The sequence below is a fragment of the Symphalangus syndactylus genome, chromosome 14 (assembly GCF_028878055.3).
Source record: "Symphalangus syndactylus isolate Jambi chromosome 14, NHGRI_mSymSyn1-v2.1_pri, whole genome shotgun sequence".
Lineage (NCBI taxonomy): Eukaryota > Metazoa > Chordata > Mammalia > Primates > Hylobatidae > Symphalangus > Symphalangus syndactylus.
Window position 1 is genome coordinate 8,408,642 of NC_072436.2, and position 25,948 is coordinate 8,434,589.

At 48.7% G+C, this 25,948-nt stretch overlaps 1 protein-coding gene across 3 annotated transcripts in view; it reads right to left on the bottom strand.

Moving 5' to 3' along the window:
• Positions 1-25,467, bottom strand: part of FOXK2 (forkhead box K2) — an 84,861-nt gene extending 59,394 nt beyond the window's left edge. For all 3 annotated transcript variants that reach the window (XR_010115507.1, XM_055240528.1, XM_063617140.1), the window contains exon 1: positions 25,031-25,467. Coding sequence is in view for 2 of the 3 variants with exons in the window: in XM_055240528.1 (XP_055096503.1) it covers positions 25,031-25,452 (422 nt within the window). In the remaining variant the exon portion in view is untranslated. The remainder of the gene's footprint in view (positions 1-25,030) is intronic.
• Positions 25,468-25,948: the final 481 nt, after the last annotated feature.

The window sequence follows — 25,948 nt, forward strand, 5'->3', positions numbered from 1 at the left end:
CTTTGGGAGGCCGAGGTGGGCGGATCACAAGGTCAGGAGATCGAGACCATCCTGGCTAACACCATGAAACCCCGTCTCTACTAAAAATACAAAAAATTAGCTGGGCGTGGTGGCGGGCACCCGTAGTCCCAGCTACTCAGGAGGCTGAGGCAGGAGTATGGCATGAACCCGGGAGGTGGAGCTTGCAATGAGCCAAAATTGCGCCACTGCACTCCAGCCTGGGCAACAGAGCAAGACTCCGTCTCAAAAAAAAAAAAAAAAAAAGCTAAGCACGGTGGCGTGTAGTCCCAGCTACTTACGAGGCTGCAGCAGGAGGATCACTTGAGGCCAGGAGTTCAAGGCTGCAGTGAGCCATGATCACGCCACTGCACTCTAGTAAGACCCTGTCTCACTAAAAAATAAAAATAAAAGAAAGACTCTTCCCTATCATGGCCTTCCTACTGCTCCAGTTGCTCATGACCATTCTCAGAGCAGAGCCCAGAACTAGTCAAACAAGCAAAGAGAAGCTGCCAGAAGAGGCAAAAGCTCTGGGCTCCAAGTGGGCAGCTGTGGTGGGCCTCTGCTTAGCTCCTGGGTGTGGCACCCCCATAGCAGGTGCTCACAAAGCACTGAGCGATCAGTCTGCCCCTTAAAAGATGCCTTGGTTTAGATGCCAGAAGTTCTCACCTACAGCATCCCCGGATAACATGAGCCCGGGAGTTCCAGGCTGCAGTGAGCTATGACCGTACCACTGGCACTTCCAGCCTGGGTACTAGAGCAAGACCCTATCTCTAAAACAACAAAACAAAATAAAAAAGGTATCTCAAAATATTATTCTGATAGTACGCCCAGTTTTATTTACTAAGCATTTACAAATAGTTGTGAAGTGGATTTAGAAAACAGTTATAAGACAAAAATCACAGTATCAAACGAAACCCCCACGTGAGAAATGTCCTCTGCTGGGGACCCACTGGCCACTCCGGCAACAGCACTCAAGAAGTTTAACTTATTCTACTTTTCCTTTCCAGGTAAATAACCTGTTAAGTACCAGAGACCATTCATTCGTTTACTCATTTATGCAGGGTTTCACTCTGCAATCACTGCTCGCTGCAGCCTCAACCTCCTGGGCTCAAGCAATTCTCCCACATCAGCCTCCTGAGTATCTGGGACTACAGGTGTGCACCACCACGCCCAGCTAATTTTTTTTACTTTTTGTACAGACAGGCTCCTATTATGTTCCTTAGACTGGTCTCGAACTCCTGTCCTCAACTGATCCTCCTGCCTCAGTCTCCCAAAGTACTGGGCATGAGCCACCGCACCCGGCCCAGAGACCACTTTTAAAGCTGACCAAGTCCTTGGTAATACTGCTCTGGCCGCACTCCGCACCTGTCCTCTCCTGCCAGCAGGGTCCTTTGCTGTTTCCCGTATCAACAGCAACAGTGCCCTTCTGCCCGGTGTGGCAGCTCACACCTGTAATCCCAGTAATTCAAGGTTGGGAGGGTGAGGCAGGAAGATTGCTTGAGCCCAGGAGTACTACACCAACCTGAGCAGGACAGTGAGACCCTGTCTGTATAAAATAAAATAAAAAAAAAACTGGGGACAGGCATGGTGGCTCACGCCTGTAATCCCAGCACTTTGGGAGGCCAGAGATGGGTGGATCACCTGAGTTGAGGAGTTTGAGACCAGCCTGGCCAACATGGTGAAATCCCATCTCTACTAACAATACAGAAAGAATTAGCTGGGCCTGGTGGTGCGCACCTGTAATCCCAGCTACTCAGGAGGCTGAGGCAAGAGAATTGCCTCAACCCAGGAGGCGGAGGTTGCAGTGAGCTGACATCGCACCATTGCACTCCAGCCTGGGCAACAAGAACAAAACTGTCTCAAAAAAAAAGAAATAAGAAAAAAAAAATTCGTGGAGGGAGGCCGAGGCAAGTGGATCACTTGAGGCCAGGACTTCAAGACCACACTGGCCAACGTGGTGAAACCCTGTTTCTACCAAAAAATACTAACATAGCCAGGTGTGGTTGTGCACACCTGTAATCCCAGCTACTAGGGTGGCTGAGGCAAGAGAATCACTTGAACCGGGAAGGTGGAGGTTGCAGTGAGCTGAGATTGTGTCACTGCACTCCAGCCTGGGCAATCGACTGAGACTCCATCTCAAAAAAAAAAAAAAAAAAAATTTAACTAGCTGGATGCAGTGATCTGTGCCTCTAGTCCCTACTACTCAGGAGGCTGAGGTAGAGGATCCCTCGAGCTCAGAAGTTCGAGGCAGCAGTGAGCCATGATCGCACCACTGCACTCCAGCCTGGGCAACAAAGACTCCATCTATTTAAAAAAAAATCACCCTTCCTACCTCTTGAAACAGGTACAGTGCAGTTCATAGTGTGTTAAGTATGAAAAAAACATGTATCCATTTTCCTTTGAGTGTCATATCTGATTGTCACACAAGTATCAATTTGTAATACACAGATACAAGTTAATACATTTAAAAATTTGGCCAGGCATGGTGACTCACACCTGTAATCCCAGCACTTTGGGAGGCTGAGGCAGGAGGTCAGGAGTTCGAGACCAGCCTTGGCCAACATGGTTAAACCCCGTCTCTACTAAAAATACAAAAATTAGCCGGGCGTGATGGCAGGTGCCTGTAATCCCAGCTACTTGGGAGGCTGAGGCACGAGAATCACTTGAATCCGGGAAATGGAGGTTGCAGTGAGCCAAGATCGCACCACTGCACTCCAGCCTGGGCGATACGGCGCGACTCTGTTTCAAAAAAAAAAAAAAAAAACTGTAAATCATTAGTTATTTAGAATCTACAACTATTTTAAAATTCTAACTCCAAAAACCTGTCTATTTCAGGCCTACTTGTGCTTATAACACACCCTTTATCCCTGTCCCTGCACGCCCCTGAGGTTGGTCCACTGACACCTACGCTAAAAAGTGAATCCATCGGCAGAACCAGAGAAGACGGAGCTGCCCACACAGGAATGTGCTTGGTCTCAAACACCCTCCAACGCTGGGAGGGCCTACTCGAAGGACAATGAAGAAGCAGCCACACACCACACACACCCACTGTGGACCCCTCTATCTGAGAAGGACCACACTCCAAGCTATGCCACTGTCAGCCCCTGAAGGTGCCACTCCATTTCAAGCCAACACAGTATTAACACATAAAAAGGCTTTTCTGTTCAACAAGCCCAGGTGTGACGCACTGGGAAAAAAAATAATAATAAATGCTCACTTACTGATATGGGACCTCAGCTGTCAACCTTGCTAGTGGGCATAAAACAATTAGAGAATTCAAGACAGAATAAAGTGCTAACTTGATAACTATTTGCTCCCTCCCTAGATGGCACTAAGAGACAGACAAAGGGAAAGGATCTGAGCAGGAACCTTCACGGCTGGTCTTACAGGAGAGGCAGCTGCAGAGCAGCATCCGGTGAGCAGGCGTGTGGGAGGAAGGAAAGGGTTACGCCCGAGGGTGGGTGCTGGACTAGAGTGTGCCAACTCCAGGAGAAAAGACAGGGGCATGAGTAGACAAACCACCTCCACGCATCCAGGCCAGTGGGATGGCTACACTGGGGAAAGAGGGTATAGACATGGGATCACTGGAAAGGCTTCAAACAGATTACGTGCAGAAGGACGCGTACCCACAAACAACAATCGCGTAGGAAGAAGGGACATAAGATAGGGAAGTTAAAGTCATTAACACCAAAATCCTTACTGCCAATTCTCCAAATCATTCAAGCGGTTGAGCCCATTCTGAAAGGTAACTCTTTTTCTTTTCTTTTTTCTTTTTTTGAGACAGAGTTTCGCTCTTGTTGCCCAGGCTGGACTGCGATGGCACGATCTCGGCTCACCACAACCTCCGCCTCCCAGGTTCAAGCAATTATCCTGCCTCAGCCTCCCAAGTAGCCGGGGTAACAGGCATCCGCCACCACACTCGGCTAATTTTTGTACTTTTAGTAGACAGGGTTTCACCATATTGGCCAGGCTGGTCTTGAACTCCCGACCTCAGGTGATCCGCCTGCCTCAGCCTCCCAAAGTGCTGAGATTACAGGCGTTAGCCACCGCATCCAACAAGCTCTTTCAATTATCAATATATATATATTTTTTGAGATGGAGTCTCGCTGTGCCACCCAGGCTGTAGTGCAGTGGCACGATCCCAGCTCACTGCAACCTCCACCTCCCAGGTTTAAGAGATTCTCCTGCCTCTGCCTCTTGAGTAGCTGGGATTACAGGTGCCTGCCACCATGCCCAGCTAATTTTTTGTATTTTTAACGGAGACAGGGTTTCACCATGTTGGCCAGCCTGGTCTCGAACTCCTGACCTCAGGTGATCCAGTCACCTCAGCCTCCCAAAGTGTTGAGATTACAGGCATGAGCCACCACGCCCGGCCCATTTACATATATTTTTTAATTTATATATATATATGTATATATATATATATATTTTTTTTTTTTAGAAACAAGGTCTCACTCTGTTACCCAGACTGGAGTGCAGTGAGTGCAGTGGCATGATCATGGCTCACTACAGCCTTCACCTCCTGGGTTCAAGCAATCCTCCCACCTCAGCCTCCAAAGTAGCTGGAATCACAGGCATGTGCCACTACACAGAGCTAATTGTTTCATTTTTTTGTAGAGACAGAGTCCATCTATGTTGTCCAGGCTGGTCTCGAACTCCTGTCCTCAACTGATCCTTCTGCATCAGCTTCCTTCTCAGCACTTTGGTGCTGAGACTGCAGGCCTGAGCCACCACACCCGGCCACCTTACAGTTTTAAAAGCTTCAATACTTTTCTATTTCTCCCTCCCATTCTCTTATCACATTTTCTACCTCAAAAAGAAATCCCATCACCTCTCAGTCTTAAGCATTCCAAAAGTGTTTTCTCTTTCCAGCAGAAGATAAACCAGAAGAAGAAGAATCAAAATTCTGAAGGACTCTTCATCATTACTCTTCTAACTGCTTTGGAAGGAGATCTGGCCGGGGCAACCCACACTGGGCTGAGTGGCTGTGAGCAGGTGGGTATGGTGTGGGGTACAAGTCCCTTCCCTGGGCTGGGCCTCAGTGTTGTCCAAGGGTGAGCCCCAGGCCTGCCCTGGGGCCAGAGGTGACAGTGAGGGGCTTGAGGAAGGGCCCGGCTGGAAAGATGCATCCTAAGTTTGGTGGGGTTCTTTTTCACTCCCTATAAAACACAGTGCAGAGCATTTTGCTCTTCTACACCATACATGATACACAGAAAAACGCCATGCGGCTCCTGTGGGGACTGTGTCCACCAGCAGAGGACAAGGGCATTCTTCCGTCTGCAACAACGAGGGCAACTGCGAGGACGGTAATTTTTCCTTTGACAAAATGAACTTAATGTTGTTTTAATTGGAGACAGGATCTTGGTCTGTCACCCAGGTTGGAGCGCAATAGCACGAGCATGGCTCACCACAGCCTCAACTTCCTGGGCTCAAGTGATCCTCCCATCTTAGCCTCCCCAAGTGGCTAGGACTGGAGGAATGCACGACCACACCTAATTTTTAAATTTTTTGTAGAGACAGGGGTCTCACCATGTTGGCCAGGCTGGTCTCAAACTCCTGGCCTCAAGCAATCCTCCCACCTCCCACCCGGCCTATGTCTTTTTTTTCTTTTTTCAGATGGAGTCTTGCTCAGTTGCCCAGGCTGGAGTGCAATGGCACAATCTCGGCTCACTGCAACCTCTGCCTCCTGGGTTCAAATGATTCTCCTGTCTCAGCCTCCCAAGTAGCTGGGATTACAGGCACCGACCATCATGCCCAGCTAATTTTTGTATTTTTGTAGAGACAGGGTTTCACCATGTTAGCCAAGCTAGTCTCAAACTCCTGACCTCAAGCAATCCGCCTGCCTCAGCCTCCAGAAGTGCTGGGATTACAGGTGAGAGCCACCGCGCCCAGCCACGGATAATTTTTTTTTTTTTTTTTTTTTGAGACAGAGTCTCCATCGCCAGGCTGGAGTGCAGTGGTGCCATCTCAGCTCACTACAACCTCCACCTCCCAGGTTCAAGCAGTTCTCCTGCCTCAGCCTCCAGAGTAGCTGGGATTACAGGTGTGTGCCACCACGCCCGGCTAATTTTTTTATTTTCAGTAGAGATGGGGTTTCACCATGTTGGCCAGGATGGTCTCAACCTCTTGACCTCGTGACCTGCCTGCCTTGGCCTCCCAAAGTGTTGGCAAACAGGCATGAGCCACCGTGTGCCCGGCCTTTTTTTTTTTTGAGACGGAGTCTCACTCTCTCACTCGTCGCCCAGGCCGGAGTGCAGTGGCGTGACCTCAGCTCACTGCAACTTCCACTTCCTAGGTTCAGGCAATTCTCCTACCTAAGCCTCCCAAATAGCTGATTACAGGCACACACCACCATGCCCGGTTAATTCTGTGTATTTTTAGTAGAGATGGGGTGTCACCATGCTGGCCAGGCTGGTCTCGAACTCCTGACCTCATGATCCGCCCGCCTCAGCCTCCCAAAGTGCTGGGATTTCAGACGTGAGCCACCGTGCCTGCCTGGCAATGGATAATTTTTCACATCCACTTTTACGGTCTAAATGTTCTACAAGAAGTATTATTTCACAATATCTTTAAATTTAATAATATTTTAAAGTAAACTTTAATCATTTAAGAAAGACTATAAACGTCATACCAATTCAGTCAACAAGCATCTGAATGTCCCAGGAATAACTTTCCTCACATCAGAGCAGCAGCTCCAGCCCAGCGTCCCACTCACTGGTCAGCTGGAGGCTGGCCCCCACCAACTGCCCCGTAGCTGAGTGGATCCAACAGCAAGAACCTTCTACAACCAGCCGCTAAGCTTTATATTCTATTCTTTTCCTAAACAATGTTTTCTAACCTTAAGTGCCTACCAGAAGCTGCTGAAGACCTCATTCAAAATCTATTGTGTGTGTCTGTTCTAACCTGTCTGGAGTTTGACTGACCTTCTGTTTTGCCTAAGTCAGATCCAAGGCCAAAAAAAGCTCAACAACATTTCAAACCCATTTAACTGTCAGATGCCTGGGGCAAAAGATTACAGTCCCAACATACAACAGACTGCCAAGGAGGAAAACTTGGGTGTGTTTCTGGGAAATCAGGACATTCAGAGGCCTCAGTGTGTGCTGGAAAATTCAGAAAGCTACACAGATGCCCAGGGCAAAATGCCCACTCTGCGAAGATCTCCTCAGGCCTCGAGCTTGCTTTCACTCTGGGCTGGTCCCTAGGCCAAGGGCAAGCCGATCAAGAGTTCAAGGAGAGCCCAGGCACAGAGCCAGTTCGCAAAGACTGGAAGAGTTCCTGACATTCAAGGAAATCTTTGTCACAACACCAACTAAACACAAGCTGAGGAACAAGGACTTCAGTGACTACATAATGAAGGAAGATCTTCTGCAATAATAATAGCTTGGGAAAGTCATTAAATAAAAGGGTCCCTATATCCTTCAGCAAGCAAAAAACCCCACCAAACCCAAGGAAAGGGGAAGAATCTGATTTCCAGAGCTACTGCGTTATAATCATTACAGGTCCAGTTTGCAACAACAAAAATCACAAGGCACACAAAGAAACCGGAAAGTATGACTCAGTCAAAGAAATAAAAACTGACAAACTATTCTGGGGAGGGCCAGACGCTGGATTTACTAGACAAAGACTTTGAAACAACTGCCTTAAATATGCTCAAAAACTTAAATAAAAACACAGGCCGGGCACCGTAGCTCACGCCTGTAATCCCAGCCCTTGGGGAGGCCGAGATGGGCAGATGACCTGAGGTTAGGAGTTTGAGACCAGCCTGGCCAACAGGGTGAAACCCCATCTCTACTAAAAATACAAAAAAATGCCAGGCACGGTGGTTCACACCTATAATCCCAGCACTTTGGGAGGCTGAGACGGGCGAATCATCTGAGGTTGGGAGTTTGAAGCCGGCCTGACCAACATGGAGAAACCCCGTCTCCACTAAAAATACAAAATTACCTGGGCATGGTGGCGCATGCCTGTAATCCCAGCTACTCGGGAGGCTGAGGCAGGAGAATCGCTTGAACCAGCAGAGGTTTCTGTGAGCCCAGATCGCGCCACTGCACTCCAGCCTGGGCAACAAAAGTAAAACTCCGTCTCAAAAAAAAAACAAAAACACACAACTAAAAGAAATAAGGAAAACAACATGTGTGTGAATCAAACAGGACTATCGACAGAGACAGAAAGTATAAAAAGGAATAAAACAGAAATCCTGGAGCTTTTAAAGGTACAATGACAAACATGAAAAGCTCATGCTAGCAGTTCAATAGCACATCTGAGCAGGCACAAGAACGAATCAGGAAACTTAAAGATGGGAAGATTGAGATTCTGCTCCAGCAAGTCTCCTCAGAAAGGAGAAAGAACAAAGAAGACCAGCAGAGCCTAAAGGACCTGTGAAATGTCAGCTCACCAACCAGCACACACAGTATGGGAGTTTGAAACGGGCAAAAAGAATGTCTGAGGCCGGGCGCGGTGGCTCACGCTTGTAATCCCAGCACTTTGGGAGGCCGAGGCAGGCGGATCACGAGCTCAGGAGATCGGGATCACGAGCTCAGGAGATCGAGACCACGGTGAAACCCCGTCTCTACTAAAAATACAAAAAAAATTAGCCGGGCATGATGGCGGGCGCCTGGTGTCCCAGCTACTCGGAGAGGCTGAGGCAGGAGAATGGCGTGAACCCGGGAGGCGGAGCTTGCATTGAGCCGAGATTGCGCCACTGCACTCCAGCCTGGGCGACAGAGCGAGACTCCGTCTCAAAAAAAAAAAAAACAAAAAAAAAAAACAAAAAAAACAACAAAAAAAAGAATGTCTGAAAAAATAATGGCCAAAACCTTTCCGAGTTTAATGAAAGACAAGAATTTTACAAATCCAAGAAGCTCAACAAACTCCAAGTAGGATAAACTCACAGGATGCAAAATGAAACATATTTTAATCAAAGTGTTGTAAAGCCAAAAGACAAAAAATAGAGAATCTTGACAGCAGCAAGAGAGAAGCGACTGGATAACTGTTAACAGCTGACTTCTCATCAGAAATCATGAAGGCCAAGGCCGGGCACGGTGGCTCACGCCTGTAATCCCAGCACTTTAGGAGGCTGAGGCAGGTGGATAAGCTGAGGTCAGCAGTTTGAGACCAGCCTAACCAACATGTGGAAACCCCATCTGTACAAAAAATAAAAAATCAGCCAGGTGTGGTGGCAGGCGCCTGTAATCCCAGCTACTCCCAAGGCTGAGGCAGGAGAATCGCTTAAATCTGGGAGGTGGAGGTTGCAGTGAGCCAAGATGGTGCCACTGCACTCCAGCTGGGCAACAGAGCAAGAACCTGCCTCAAAAAAATGTGTGTTTTTCAGCACTCAATAATTAACAGGTAGATTTGTGTCAACAAGAAAATGCATAGCCTGAAAAACAACTTTTAAGAGAGAACAATATAAAAGATCCATGGAAAATAAAATATTACTTTTGGGGACATGTTTCAACGAGTTCCTTACCATCTGTAAGAGAAGACAGGAACAGGAGTGAATGCTGAGCCACCCAGTCACTAAAGTCAAATCTGGATGGGCTGAAGTGTGTGGTGAGAAGGATGAGAGCTAGAGACCATCTCATTTGCGGTAAGGGTGTGCTCCAGTAGCGCAATCCCAGCAGGGTCTCCTCCAGAGCTCTGCTAAAGTTCTCAGCAAGAAGGAGCCTGGCCCCTCCTCTAGCCCGAGGCATGAAGACCCAAGAGCCAGGTGTGTGCACACACTCTGCAGGAGAAGCAGAGAGCAGCACCCGGTGCAAAGAGGCAGGAACAACCAGCCACCAACTTCCTGGTCTGACTTGTTCCTGTATTAGAGCCGCAACAATTATCAAGCAGTGCGACAAGTCATGTGCCCTGACACACATTATTAGAACGTTTTTATTCAATTACAAGAAATTTTGTCCACGTGCAGCCAGGCTTCCACAGGTTACCCCTCTACATATCAGCCATCTTTTCTTTTTTTTTCGAGACGAGGTTTTGCTCTGTTGCCCAGACTCGAGTGCAATAGTGCAATCACAGTTCACAGCAGCCTCAACCTCCGAGGGTCAAGTGATCCTCCCACCTCAGCCTCCCACGTAGCTAGGACTAGAGGCCCTGGCCACAACATCTGGCTATTTTTCTTTTTTTTTTGAGACAGGGTCTTACTCAGTTGGGACTACAAGTGTGTGCCACCATGCCCGGCTATCTTATCTACCTATCCACCTGAGACAGGATCTCCCCTTCTGTTGCCTGGGCTGGAGTGCACTGGTGTGATCTCAGCTCCCTGTAGCCTCCACCTCTTGGGCACAAGTGATCCTCCAACCTCAGTCTCCCGAGTAGCTGGGACTACAGCTGCGCGCCACCACGCCCAGCTAACCTACAGCTGCGCCAGGCCCCGCTAACCTACAGCTGCACACCACCAAGCCCAGCTAACCTACAGTTGCGCGCCACCATGCCCGGCTAACAAAATTCTAGTTTCAAGTCAATGATGGGCCGCATATATGAGGGTCCCGTTAACATTATGATGGAGCTGAAAAATTCCTATTCCTCACCGTCGTGATGTCATAGTGCAATGAATTACTCATGAGTCTGGGGTGATGCTGGTGTCAACGAACCTACTACGCGAACAGCTGTATGAAAGTACAGCACATACGATCACGTACAATATGTAATACTTGATAACAATAAATGTTACTGGTTATGTATTTACTGCACTATACTTTTTTTTTTTTGAGACAGAGTCTCACTCCATCACCCAGGCTGCAGCGCAGTGGCATGGTCTCGGCTCGCTACAACCTCTGCCTCCTGGGTTCAAGCAATTCTCCTGCCTCAGCCTCCCGAGTAGCTGGGATTACAGGCGTGTGCTGCCATGCCTGGCTAACTTTTTGCATTTTTAGTAGAGACAGGGCTTCACCATGTTGGCCAGGCTGGTCTCGAACTCCTGACCTCAGGTGATCCACCCGCCTCAGCCTCCCAAAGTGCTGGGATTACAGGCGTGAGCCACAATGCCCAGCAGCCCTATACTTTTTATTGTTAATTTAGAGTATACTGCTTCTACTTATTTTTAAAAAGTTAACTATACAATAGCCCCAAGTAGGTCCTTCAGGAAGTATTCAGAAGAAGGCATTATTATCACCGGAGGTGACAGCTCCAGGCACGTTACTGCCCCTAAGAACTTTGGAGTGGGACAAGATGTGGAGGTAGAAGACAGTGATACTGCTGGTCCTGACCCTATGTTGGGCTAGGCTAGTGTATGTTTCAGTTTTAGTTTTTAAACAAAAAAAAGTTTAAGAAGAAAAAAATAATAATTTTACAAACAGAAAAAAGCTTATCAAGTAAGAATATAAAAATAGTTTTGTGGTCAGGCACGGTGGCTCACACCTGTAATCCCAGCCCTTTGGGAGGCCAAAGCAGGTGGATCACCTGAGGTCAGGAGTTCGAGACCAGCCTGGTCAACATGGCAAAACCCCATCTCTACTAAAAATACAAAAATTAGCCAGGCAACGTGGCTACTCAGGAGGCTGAGGCAGGAGAATCACTTGAACCCAGGAGGCAGAGGTTGCAGTGAGCCGCAATCACACCACTGCACTCCAGCTTGGGCCACACAGTGAGACACAGTCTCAGAAAAACACAACAAAAAATATTTTGTATGTCTGTACAATGCGTGTTTTAAACTAAGTATTAGTTTATAAAGTAAAAATAGTTATAGTATGTTAAGGCTAATAAATTATTTAAAATTTTTTTCTTTTACCTGACAAGAAAACTCTTTAAATACATTTAGGCCAGGTGCAGTGGCTCACACCTGTAATTTCAGCACTTTGGGAGGCCGAGGCAGACGGATCACCTGAGGTCAGGAGTTCAAGACCAGCCTGGCCAACACGGTGAAACCCCGTATCTACTAAAAATGCAAAAATTAGTTGGGCGTGGTCTCAGTTGCTGGTAATCCCAGCTACTCGGAAAGCTGAGGCAGGAGAATTACTTGAACCCAGGAGGTGGAGGTTGCAGTGAGCCGAGATCGCGCCATTGCACTGCAGCCTAGGCGACAAGAGCAAAACTCCATCTCAAAAAAATAAATAAGCCGGGCGCAGTGGCTCACGCCTATAATCCCAGCACTTAGGGGGGCCAAGGCAGTCGTTTGCCTGAGCTCAGGAGTTCGAGACCAGCCTGGACAACATGGTGAAACCTCATCTCTACTAAAATAAAATAATTAGCCGGGCGTGGCGGCGTGGGCCTGTAATCCCAGCTACTTGGGAAGCTGAGGCAGGAGAACTGCTTGAACCTGGGAGGCAGAGGTTGCGGAGAGCCGAGATCACGCCATTGCACTGCAGCGTCGGCGACAAGAGCGAAACTCCTTCTCAAATAAAGTATAGCCTAAATGTCCAGTGTTTATGAAGTTGACAGTGGTGTACAGTCACGTCCTAGGCCTTCACATTCACTCACCATTTACTCACTGACTCACCCAGTCCTGCAAGCTCTGCTGACACTAAGTGCCCTAGAGAGCTGTACCTTTATCTTTTGTACCTTATTTTCACTGTGCGTTTTCTATGCTTTAATGTTTAGATACACAAACACCATGTTACAGCATTCAGTACAGTCACATGTTGCTTAAGTTTGTGCAGCATGTGGCTGTAGGAGCAACAGGATATACACACAGCCTGGGTGTGTAGCAGGCTGTGTCATCTAGGTTTGTACAAGTATGCTCTATGATGTTCGCACAACAATGAAATCACCTAACAATGCATTTCTCAGAATGATTTCCACCGTTAAGTGATGCATGACTGTACAAGGCCAAAAAAGTCACTTTGGGGAGTCTACCATCAACAAAAACAAAAAAAAAGTGGGAGCAACTGTGGAATCACAAGTGAATTTAATCTGACTTACATTTATAACTGTTTCACATGGTTTCCTATGGTACAGTATTCACCCAATCCAAACTCAGAAGCCTACATCCAACCAATTCAGCAATAAACATTTGAGTCCTAGCAAGTACTCAGAATTCCTGGAGGAGGTCACCCAGGGGTCAAAGGCTACAACTCCAGGAAGTGTACGACATAAAGATGAACCAGCCCAGCCCAGCCCACAGAACACTTACATGCAGTTCACTCAAGTGTACAGGATTTGAGTTGTTTAATTACGTGTGGACAAGTCCAGGGGGAATCTTGGCAAAGTGGGAACAGGTCTCAAGGAGGACCGAGAACAGAGAGTTTATATTTAAACCACATCTTCCACCCAGCTCAAATGGCTATAAAAATGATGTTCATTATCCCAACATCCTCCAACAGCTCAGAAATGGCAAAAACACAGATTTTTTAAAACATTCTCTATACACTCAAAATGCTATTGTATTCTGAAAAATACGAGACCAAAAAAGCCACTTTGGAAACACAACAGTAGACCAGGTGCAGTGGCTCACGCCTGTGATTCCAACACTTTGGGAGGCCAAGACAGGGGAATTACTTGCAGTCAGGAGTTTGAGACCAGCCTGGCCCACATGGTGAAACCCCGTTTCTACTAAAAATACAAAAATTAGCAGGGCTTGGTGGTGGGCGCCTGTAATCTCAGCTACTTGGGAGACTGAGGCAGGAGAACTGCTTGAACCCAGGAGGAGGAGGTTGCAGTGAGCTCAGATGGCGCTACTGCACTCCAGCCTGGGTGACAGAGCGAGACTCTGTCTCAAAAAAAAAAAAAAAAAAAAAAAAAAAAAAAAAAAAAAAAACACAACAGTAGTTTTAAATTTCCTTATTTCGGGTTTTCTCTTTTTTTTGAGATGGAGTTTCGCTCCTGTTGCCCAGGCTGGAGTGCAACAGCGCCATCTCAACTCACCGCAACCTCTGCCTCCTGGGTTCAAGTGATTCTCCTGCCTTAGCCTCCCGAGTAGCTGGGATTGCAGGCAGGCGCCACTACACCCAGCTAATTTTGTATTTTTAGTAGACACAAGGTTTCTCCATGTTGGTCAGGCTGGTCTCAAACTCCCGACCTCAGGAGATTCGCCTGCCTCGGCCACCCGAAGTGCTGCGAAGACAGGCGTGACCCAACGTGCCCGGCCTATTTTAGATTTTCTATATTCCATCTGTTCAAATAAAAGTCAAAAGATGAGTTTTCTTACTGCCAATTATTAATGACTAAACACCATTAAAAACAGCACCTTGAGAGCCGTCTTTCCCAGCATGGCTGTGCTAACACTGACGTCACATCATCAGTTCATTTTCCAGTGGAACCAGGAACACAAAAAACTGGAACTCAGCTACAGCTCATTGTCTTTTTTTTTTTTTTTTTTTTTTTTGAGACGGAGTCTCGCTCTGTCGCCCAGGCTGGAGTGCAGTGGCGTGCTCTCGGCTCACTGCAAGCTCCGCCTCCCGGGTTCACGCCATTCTCCTGCCTCAGCCTCCCGAGTAGCTGGGACTACAGGCGCCCGCCAACACGCCCGGCTAATTTTTTTTTTGTATTTTTAGTAGAGACGGGGTTTCACCGTGTTAGCCAAGATGGTCTCGATCTCCTGGCCTCGTGATCCGCCCGCCTCGGCCTCCCAAAGTGCTGGGATTACAGGCTTGAGCCACCGCGCCCAGCCAGCTCATTGTCTTTTTTCCCACTAAAGATAAACGTTCTCAGAATATCTGTATCAATGTAACTAAGGTATTCCTAGTTCTCAGAATATCTGTATCAACGTAACTAAGGTATTCCTAGTTCTCAGAATATCTGTATCAATGTAACTAAGGTATTCCTAGTTCTCAGAATATCTGTATTAGCCTAATTAAGTCAACAAATACGACTAAGAGAACACATTACAAACGTAACAATGTTAGGCTACTACCACCTTGAGGGACCTAGTTGGATCTTCTTACAACCAGGGATAGCAAGACAGAACTGCATTCCGAGAGTGGCCTTTCAAAGCTGCAAAGGGAGGAGTTATCTAGTGACTCTGCAATGAGTCTCAACCCCCAGGCTCTGTTTTAGAAAAGGCACTTTCAGGTGGGGCACCATGGCTCACACCTGTAATCCCAGCACTTTGGGAGGCCGAGGCTAGCGGATCACCTGAGGTCAGGAGTTCGGTCAAATGTTTATCTCTGGCCAACATGGTGAAACCCTGTCTACTAAAAATACAAAAATTGGCTGGCGTGGTGGCACGTGCCTGTAATTCTAGCTACTCAGGAGGCTGAGGCAGGAGAATCACCTGAACCCGGGAGGTGGACACTGCAGTGAGCCGAGATCGCACCACTGCACTTCAGCCTGGGCAACAGAGCAAGACCCTGTCTCAAAAAAAAAAAAAAAAAAAAAAAAAAAGCGCTTTCAAGTATAATTTGAACAGATGCTTTGGTAGCATAAAGGTTTTAAGCAGGAATCATCTGTAAAAAAATTATCGAAACTTACCACCAATAGGACCAAGAGTCATAATCAACTTTTATTATATTATCAACTGCTAGGTTGCTATGCAACAGGCGGCTCTCCCCTCCTCTGTCCTGTACATTGTAAGATTTTTTAGCAGCATCCCTGGCCTCTGTCCACTAGATGACAGTAGCACCAGTCCTCCCAGTCTATGCCAACCAAATGAGTCTCCAGACACTGTCATACGTCCCAGGGAGGGGAAGGAGGCAGACTCACCCTGGTGTCGTACTCCAATGCCCTTCACAGGACAAAGAACACAAGCATTCCATCTCAAATGACAAACTGCAGCAAAAAGCAAATACTGTCTAGAAATCTATGGAATTCTCAGCAGAGCACCTTCTCTGTTCCTGACAAATCAGCAGAGACGTTTGAAGGCCAACGTGTAATCTAAGCTGACCGGCACGAGGAAAGCAGCGCCGCAGGGGCTGTGGCTCTGCCACGAGGTACTTCCTGGTCTCCCTGCCACCACTTCCTAGGTGCAGCTGTAACACCTTGTTCCACGCTCAAAGCCCGCTTCACATTGTAGAGATGGTAATGTGTGCCTTAAACATGCCCTCCTGTACTGCATTTTAGCAGCAAATTCAAAAATTCCTCATGAAAAAGTGTGGAGGTTGATTTACTATGACTGTCATTATTTCAGATATTATAAATTGCTCCAAAAACCAAACATAAAAGAAAACAAGAGCACCACAAAAATGTTAAACAGATAAGAATACTACCCAAATGCCAACTGCTTTCATTAAAGGCGTCCTTAATTTAGAAACCCTCTTTTCTTCATTTTCCAAAAAAACCTTTCTCTTCAACAAAGCAAGAATAGTTACATTTTCACAATGGAAAAATCTGCTGTTACTATAACAGCCTCATCTCCTGGAATATTTCCACCAATCATGCCTGGAGCTGTGCTGTACTTCTGCAACCGCAGGTCTAAATGGGACCTGCCAGTAAATGGGATCCACGCCTGACTACGATTACTTCACTATTAATAAATGATCAGCACTTGAAAACACGTATAGGCCAGGTGGGACGGCTCGCGCCTGTAATCACAGCACTTTGGCAGACTGAGGTGGGGGGACCGCTTGAGGACAGGAATTTGCGACCGGCCTGGGCAACACAGCGAGACCCCAGGTCCAAAAAAAATAAATTAGCCCTGAATGGCCATGCAGGCCTGTACTCTCAGCTACACGGGAGACTGAGGTGGGAGGATGGCTTGAGTCCAGGAGTTCAAGGCTGCAGTGAGTTATGATGGCGCCACTGTACTCCAGCCTGGGTGACAGAGTGAGACTCTAAATAATAAAATAAAAGGAACACAGAGTTTTGCCACTGGAAGAAGTACTAAACACTAGGTGAGGCAGAAGTAAGTTGGTTACTGGGTTTTTAACTTAAAGTAACAATTATGCTAAAATAGCTGCACTGTGTTCTGTGTCTACAAATCAGTGATAACAATGTATCTCAATTTGCCAAATGAATATTTTGGGTTTTGAGACAGAGTCTTGCTATGTCGCCCAGGCTGGAGTACAGTGGCACCATCTCGGCTCACCACAACCTTCACCCTGTGGGTTCAAGTGATTATCCTGCCTCAGCCTCCTGAGTTGCTGGGATTACAGGCACCCACCACCATGCCCAGTTAATTTTTGTATTTTTAGTAGAGTCGGAGTTTCACCATATTGGCCAGGCTGATCTCGAACTCCTGACCTCAGGTGATCCGCCTGTCTCGGCTTCCCAAAGTGCTGGGATTACAGGCAAGAGCCACCGGGTCCAGCCAAAATTTCTTTAAAAGCTATCTCTACTAAAAATACAAAAATTAGCCAGCATGGTGGTGCACGCCTGTAATCCCAGCTCCTCGGGAGGCTGAGGCAGGAGAATCGCTTGAACCCAGGAGGCAGAGCTTAAATACACAGTAGTTATTAAAGGAAACTGATTTGTACACTGAACACTTTTCAAAGTGCAAAGTGGCATTTGCCCTCTGCTACAAACCTCCCTTTATTTATGCCAACACATGCCAACTCCTGTGTCCCAGGCTCAGCTCCACTTACAAGCTTGTCAGGAGTTTCAGGTCGCAAAACCAAGGCATTTCAGCCATCTTTGCAGCCCTTCAATACGGAAACACACCAGACTTTCCTAGTAGCTCCGTTCTGACCCGCTCTGCTCAGCTCTTCAAACAAGACAATCTTGTTTTCTTTCCCACTGGGAGCTGTCCTCCTTCACACATCGTCTGCTGTCTACTCGGCCAAAGAGCTAGCTGACCATGCCTCAACTCCGTTTCTTTCTTTTTTTTTTTTTGAGACGGAGTCTCGCTCTGTCACCCAGGCTGGAGTGCAGTGGCGCGATCTCAGCTCACTGCAAGCTCCACCTCCTGGGTTCACACCATTCTCCTGCCTCAGCCTCCTGAGTAGCTGGGACTACAGGTGCCTGCCACCACGCCCAGCTAATTTTTTGTATTTTTAGTAGAGATGAGGTTTCACCGTGTTAACCAGGATGGTCTCAATCTCCTGACCTCATGATCCGCCCGCCTTGGCCTCCCAAAGTGCTGGGATCACAGGTGTGAGCCACCGTGCCTGGCCTCAACTCCCACTTCTTGGTGGTTCCTTCAGCCACTTCACCTTAGTGATGAGGTTTCCTCTCTTCCTAACCCTAATCTCAACTCTGCTCTCCTTACAAGGCCCCCACTTTACATGCACTCCTTCTACCTCCACTCCCTCCTTACTCTCCAGCCCTGTGTCCAGCCTCCTTCCTTATCCTGGAGACAACAGCTCTCTCAAAGGCCGCCCAAGACTTCCTGATTGCCAAGCCATGTCCCTTGGCCATCTCCTTCCCAGGACCCCCTCCTTCTTACTTATTCTTTCTGGTACTGGGATTCTCTGGGAAGCTCAGTACTGCCCATCCGCATTCTGAGTAGGACAGAATCACTGTGAGTTCCCTCAATTCATTTATTGGAGTCTCCACCTGGAAAGCTCCAGAAGCCACTGACTGTCGGCTCACCTCTCTCCAGTCTTCACCTTGGAAGATAGTGTCTCTGATTTAATGAGCAAGTCTTCAAATGTGACATTACCAAACACAATCTGCCACATAAGAAAGTGTGGGCCGGGCGCGGTGGCTCACGCCTGTCATCTCAGCACTTTGGGGAGGCCAAGGTGGGCGGATCACGAGGTCAAGAGATCGAGACCACGGTGAAACCCTGTCTCTACTAAAAATACAAAAAAAAAAAAAAATTAGCCGGGCGCAGTGGAGGGCGCCTATGGTCCCAGCTACTCGGGAGGCTGAGGCAGGAGAATGTGCGTGAATTCGGGAGGCGTAGCTTGCAGTGAGCTTAGATCGCGCCACTGCACTCCAGCCTGGGTGAAGGAGCAAGACTCCATCTCAAAAAAAAAAAAAAGAAAGAAAGAAAGTGTGGGATTCATGCTACATAAGAAAGAAAGTATGGAAATCCATGCCACATAAGAAAGTATGGAATTCATGCCACATAAGAAAGTATGGAATTCATGCCACATAAGAAAGTAAGTGTGGAATTCATGCCACATAAGAAAGTAAGTGTGGAATTCATGCCAGATATGAAAGAAAGTGTGGGATTCATGACACATAAGAAAGTAAGTGTGGAATTACCACTAGGTAGAACTGATAGAGTTCATTTGGCATAGCACAGGGGTCACTTTTCTAAAAAAACAGAGTTTTAGTTTAGCACATTAAATAGTTGTAGGCAATAGTAAATTCAACCTGTTCTATTTATATTTGACTATTAGATATTCTGGGATCTTACTGATCAGAATGTGTCAAATTCATTTGACATTTTCAAAGTATAAACAACTGTTAAAGAGTTGCCTATTTTTATTCATAAATTATACTTAGTTTGTTACCATGGCAACAAAAATAGCAACAACAAACCCAAACTGTCCTGTCCAATTGATCTTCCTAAAAAGCACTTGACTAATCACAGGCTCCAGACCAGGCCCTTGGACAAATAAGAACCTTGTCCTCGACCAGGCGCAGTAGCTCACGCCTGTAATCCCAGCACTTTGGGAGGCCGAGGCGGGCAGATGACCCGAGGTCAGGAGTTCTGACCAGCCTGGCCAACATGGGGAAACCCCGTTTCTACTAAAAACACAAAAAAATTAGCTGGGCATGGTGGCACGTACCTGTAGTCCCAGCTACTTGGGAGGCTGAGACAGAAGAATTGCTTGAACCCAGGAGGCGAAGGCTGCAGTGAGCCGAGATTGCGCCACTGCACTCCTGCCTGGGCAACAAAGCGAGATTCCGTCTCAAAAAATAGATAAACAAATAAAATACAAATACAAAAATCAGCTGGGCGTGGTGGCGAGCATCTGTAATCCCAGCTACTTGGGAGGCTGAGCCATGATAATCACTTGAACCCGGGAGGCGGAAGTTGCAGTGAGCCAAGATTGTGCCACTGCACCCCAGCCTGGGCAACAGAGCAAGACCGATTTAAAAAAAAAAAAACCTTGTCCTCAAATAGGGCATTTCAGTCTATCACTGGCAAAGTAAAAACACTCCCCACCAGACCCAGGCAGACCTCACGCTCCAGCTGCTCCAAAATCTGCCCCAAAGTCTCTTCCAGCCTGAATTGCAGGTTCGCCAGAGCCAGGCTACAGGGCCAGCCACACGTGGGAGGCAACCTCCACTGGCTCACCTCCAAGAGCCCTGCCAGGTGGGGCCCAGACACCCCCGTGGAGCCTACCCTCCAGGCTCCCAGGAACACCTGTGCCTCCAGTCAGTCAGAGGCTCTGAGAGAGGAGAACGCTGCCTTTCTTTACACACAGCCCTGCATCCTGCGTATCCAAAAATCAAGGACTTGAAGAAGCCATTTGTTTTCCAGAAAACCACACACCCTGAGAATCTTGTACACACTGAGCCCCCACCCAACCACACTGGGCTCGAGGCTCCCCAGCCACTGTGGAAACAGTACTTGGATCCACATCTTAGTCCAATTATTAAAATACAGCAGACAAGGACAGGATCATAGTCCTCATCTTTCTCTCTTCCCCCACATTAATACATTATTTAGTATTTCAATGAAATGAGCCAAATTTTAAACCTACACTACTTATGTACTCTTGCAAATTTTCTGATAATTTTTAATATAAATTCAAAACAAATTCATTTTGAAGTTGGAATTGGAATAAAATCATTGTGGTTCAAAGAAGAGACCAACGACGGGTTGTTACATTATTTTCTAACTCCACAGTGATGTTGAATTTAGTAGACAAATCTGAAATAAGCATTAATAATATTTCAGCCTTAGGACGGGGGCAGTGGCTCACGCCTGTAATCCCAACACTTTGGGAGGCGGAGGTGGGACGGATCACCTGAGCTCAGGAGTTTGAGACCAGCCTGGCCAACATGGTGAAACCCTGTTGCTACAAAAAACACAAAGCCAGGCGTGGTGGTGGGCTCCTGTAATTCCAGCTACTCGGGAGGCTGAGGCAGGAGAATGGCTTGAATCCAAGAGGCCAAGGTTGCAGTGAGCCAAGATCACGCCACTGTACTCCAGCCTGGGCGACAGAGTGAGACTCGTAATAATACTTTGGCCTTTACATAATTACTCTAAGTTACGTGTGCTTTTAAGCTTATACATTTACTTTGATTTTTAAACTTAAAAATAACTTGTATCATCAACCTGAACACTGAGCTTAAATTCAGAAAAAAAGATTTTAGGGTCAGGTGTGGTGGCTCACACCTATAGTCCCAGCACTTTGGGAGGTGGAGGCGAGCAGATCACCTGAGGTCAGGAGTTCAAGACCAGCCTGACCAACATGGATTAACCCTGTCTCTACTAAAAATACAAAATTAACTGGGTGTGGCGGTGTGGTGCACACCTGTAATCCCAGGTACTCAGGAGGCTGAAGCAGGAGAATCGCTTGAGCCCGGAGGCAGAGGTTGCAGTGAGCCAAAATCATACCATTGCACTCCAGCCTGGGCAACAAGAGCAAAAAACTCTGTCTAAAAAAAAAAAAAAAGATTTTAAACAATTTATCTGCATTTCACTGGTACCAATTCTTTATGATTTATTCCATTAATCTGTGTTACTGCCCTACACCAAAAATTTGGAAATGATACCTTACAAAAAAAGAAGTGCTGAAATATCCTCTAGGTTAATAATTTAATTTACACTGTACAAATGCTAAACTCCCTTCTGTGAAAAAAGCCACTCATCCCCTTGTGTACTCAGTACCAGTAGAGATTCCCAGGCCCATGAGAAGTCCAGGATACATGTTCGCCTTGGTGGCCACAAGACTCTTCCCTGAGCACAAGTGGGAGGCCCAGCCTCCATCTCACTGCCCTTCTTACTCATCTCTGCCGCAAGACTCATTCCTACTGTTCAAAAGATCTGCATTCAGCCGGGCGCAGTGGCTCACAGCTGTAATCCCAGCACTTTGGGAGGCCGAGGCGGGTGGATCATGAGGTCAGGAGATCAAGACCATCCTGGCCAACATGGTAAAACCCCGTCTCTACTAAAAACACAAAAATTAACTGGGTGTAGTGGCGTGTGCCTGTAATCCCAGCTACTCGGGAGGCTGAGGCACAAGAATTGCTTGAACCAGGGAGGCGGAGGCTGCAGCAAGCCAAGATCGCGCCATTGTACTCCAGCCTGGCGACAGAGCGAGACTCGGTCTCAAAAAAATAAGGTCTGAATTCCGGCCCTCACTGAAAGGTCAACTTATCTCCATGTTTATCATGTTAGCATGTGCAGAATTCAGTTCAATACAAATGGTTCTGCCTGAATGGTGAGGAGAATTTTCTTTAAAAACTCAAAATCGGGCCAGACACGGTGGCTCATGCCTGTAATCCCAGTACTTTGGGAGGCCGAGGCGGGCGGATCATGAGGTCAGGAGATCCAGACCATCCTGGCTAGCATGGCGAAACCCCGTCTCTACTAAAAATACAAAAAAAATTAGTTGGGCGTAGTGGCGGGCGCCTGTAGTCCCAGCTACTCCGGAAGCTGAGGCAGGAGAATGGTGTGAACCCGGGAGGCATAGCTTGCAGTGAGCCGAGATTCTGCCACTGCACTCCAGCCTGCGGGACAGAACAAGACTCCGTCTCAGAAAAAAAAAAAAAAAATTCCAAAAAACTCAAAATCTTGGCCAGGTGTGTGGGAGGAGTGGTGAGATCATAGCTCACCCCTGTAATCCTAGCCTGGAATGCAGTGGTGCAATCATAGCTCACAGCAACTTCAAACTCCTGAGCGCTGGGGCAGCAGGATCGCTTGTGCCCAGGAGTCTGAGGCTGCAGCAAGCTGTCATCATACCACTACACTCCAGGCAACAGAGACTTTGAAATGAATTTGTTTTGAATTTATATTAAAAATTATCAGAAAATTTGCAAGAGTACATAAGTAGTGTAGGTTTAAAATTTGGCTCATTTCATTGAAATACTAACTAATGTATTAATGTGGGGGAAGAGAGAAAGATGAGGACTATGATCCTGCCCTTGTCTGCTGTATTTTAATACTTGGACTAAAATGTGGATCCAAGTACTGTTTCCACAGTGGCTGGGGAGCCTCGAGCCCAGCGTGGTTGGGTGGGGGCTCAGTGTATACAAGATTCTCAAAAGCAAAAACAAACAAACAAAAACTCAAGATCCCCACAGGAGACGCATAACTTCCTTTGTTGTGACACAGTATTTTGTAAAAAAAAGTCAGATTAAAGGGTAGCCATTAGGACCCTCCCATTGATTTCATACCGTCTACAGTATAAACACACATAAACAGCATTTTCATTTGAAAATTTCTTTTTTTTTTTTTTTGAGACGGAGTCTTCCTCTGTCCCCCAGGCTGGAGAGCAGTGGCGCGATCTCGGCTGGCTGCAAGCTCCACCTCCAGGGTTCACATTCTCCTGCCTCAGCCTCCCGAGTAGCTGGGACTACAGGCGCCCGCCACCACGCCCGGCTAATTTTTTTTTGTATTCTAAGTAGAAACGGGGTTTCACCGTGTTAGCCAGAACGGTCTCGGCCTTTTCCCAAAGTGCTGGGATTGCAGGCGTTGAGCCACCGCGCACGGCCTGAAAATAACATTCTTTAAAATGCTACTACCGGCCGGGCGCGGTGGCTCACGCCTGTAATCCCAGCACTTTGGGAGGCCGAGGCGGGCGGATCACAAAGTCAGGAGATCGAGACCATCCTGGCTAACACGGTGAAACCCCGTCTCTACTAAAAATACAAAAAGTTAGCCGGGCGTGGTGGCGGGCGCCTGTAGCCCCAGCTACAAGGGAGGCTGAGGCAGGAGAATGGCGTGAACCCCGGGGGGCGGAGCCTGCAGTGAGCCGAGATCGCGCCACTGCACTCCAGCCTGGGTGAAAGAGCGAGACTCCGTCTCAAAAAAAAAAAAAAAAAAAAAAAAAAAAAAAATGCTACTACCAAAGTTTAAGGAATATATCTGGTGCACCTTTCCATGCTAAGAAACAGAACAGCGCATGCGCACACGCAAGTTAAGAAGAAAAGCAACAGCTCTTACCAGCATCTCCAACCACTGAAAGCGTTAAAAATTCCAATTTGTAGGCCGGGCACGGTGGCTCACGCTTGTAATACCAGCACTTTGGGAGGCCTAGGCGGGTGGATCACGAGGTCAGGAGTTCAATACCAGCCTGGCCAAGATGGTGAAACCCCGTCTCTACTAAAAATACAAAAAATTAGCCAGGCGCGGTGGCAGGCGCCTGTAATCCCAGCTACTGGGGAGGCTGAGGCAGGAGAATCGCTAGAACTCAGAGGGCAGAGATTGCAGTGAGCCAAGATCGCGCCACTGCACTCCAGCCTGGGCGAGAGTGAGACTCCGTCTCAAAAAACAAAAAACAAAAAATTCCAGTTTGTGTGGACAAAGGCTGTACTTGCAATGATCTAGAAGCGAGCCCCTGAGGAATAATTAGCATTTCCTAGACAGCAAGTTTGTGTTTCAAGCAGAGTAAATGATAACTTCATAAAACCACAGGACCAAGCTAAATTGTTTTGTAGCAGGATAGGCAGTTTCCCATGAGGCTGACTTAACACTCTACATGACCTTATAATAATTCCTAATCAACTGTCTTTTTGTAGAAGTTATGTGAAAAGTATCTAGTTTTCCCTAAATTTTAAGGTTCAGAGCACAGATTGAAAATCCATCATGCTTGAAGAGTTTTCCAATTTGGGCTACTGAAAACACGGCAGGGAAAAAGGAGTCCTTCCTGCTTAAAACACTGCACTCTTGAAATAGCTCACTACTGAAAACGAGTAAACAACACAACAACAACAAAAAACAACAGACAACCCTTCATCGGTTAAGAGACACAGATTTTAGTTCGGGGCAGTTCCTCCCACCGCACACCGTTTTAACATTTCTGTTCAGCGCGACCTCGCTGCAGGTTAGGAAGAGCACACGTGAACTCCCTGCACGCACAGAACCCAGAAACCTTGACCCGCGCGCGCAACCGCCCGCAGCCCCGGCTCCAGGAAGGGGGAAAGACGGGGGAGCTGCACCTGCCAGGAGGGGGACCGGGAGGACGGGGGTCGGGGCCAGGGGCTGTCGAGGGTTGGGATCCAGCCGGGGCCTGGGTCCCGCTGGTGGTCCCGGCCGTGGGACGGAGTCGGGCCCCCGCTCGTGGGTGGTCCCGGGCCTGGGCGCGCGTCCCGTCCCGTCCTGCCAGGCGCTGCAGGCCGCAGACCCCGCCCGCCCCGCCCCGAGGCCACTCACACGCGCGGCAGCTGCAGCGGCGGCGCCCCACGCCTCTGGAACACGCCGTCCACGAATACGCCGTTCTTGCCCAGGCAGCGCAGGTAGAAGTCGCCGCCGGCGTCGGGCCTGGGCTGCGCGGGCGGCAGCTCCGGAGCGGCCCCGCCATGGCCGCCGCCGCCGCCCGGGGGCGTGAAGATCTCGAGGTGGCGCCGGGAGATGAAGCTCGAGTGGCCCATGCTCACGTCCACCGAGCCCTGCGACGAGTTGCGGCCGATGGTCACCGAGCGCTTCTTCATCAGATACTCGAACTCTCGGCCCTCCAGGCGCGCCACGGCCCAGCCGCCTGGCGGGGACCCGCCGCCCCCGGCCCCGCCGCCCCCGGCCCCGCCGCCCGCGGGTGGCGTGCCCGCGCCCGAGAGCGCCGCCGCGGCCGCCGCCATGGGCCTGCGTGAGGGCCCCCGGGCCGCTCCGCGCGGGCGCCGGTGGCGCGGGCCGAGGCCCAGGCCGCGCGGGTCGTCGGCCGCCGCGCACCGGAGCTGAGGGAGGGGGCCGAGCCGAGGCCGCCGGCCGGCGAGCGAGCGAGCGGCGGCGAGGGGCGGGAGCACGCGCGGCCGCGCCACCGAGCCGGCACGCCGGGCCCGCCCCTCGCTGACGGACGGCTACGCCGGCCAATGGGGGCGGCGCACGGCAGTGGGGCTACCGAGGCAGGCCAATGGCAAGACACGTCGTACCAAGCTGCCGGCACGTCCGGCGGCGACGCCCGACGCAGTCTCGACTCCGGGCGCCGCGGAAAACCCGGGGCGGACGACCGGGAGCCCGCGCGGGATCAGGGCTGGCACGGGAGGCGGCGCGGGCGCGGGAGCTCGGGGGTCTGAGCCCGGCCTGGCAGTGCCTTACACGCGGCGGGCGGGACCAGGCCCAAGGTCACAGCGGGCG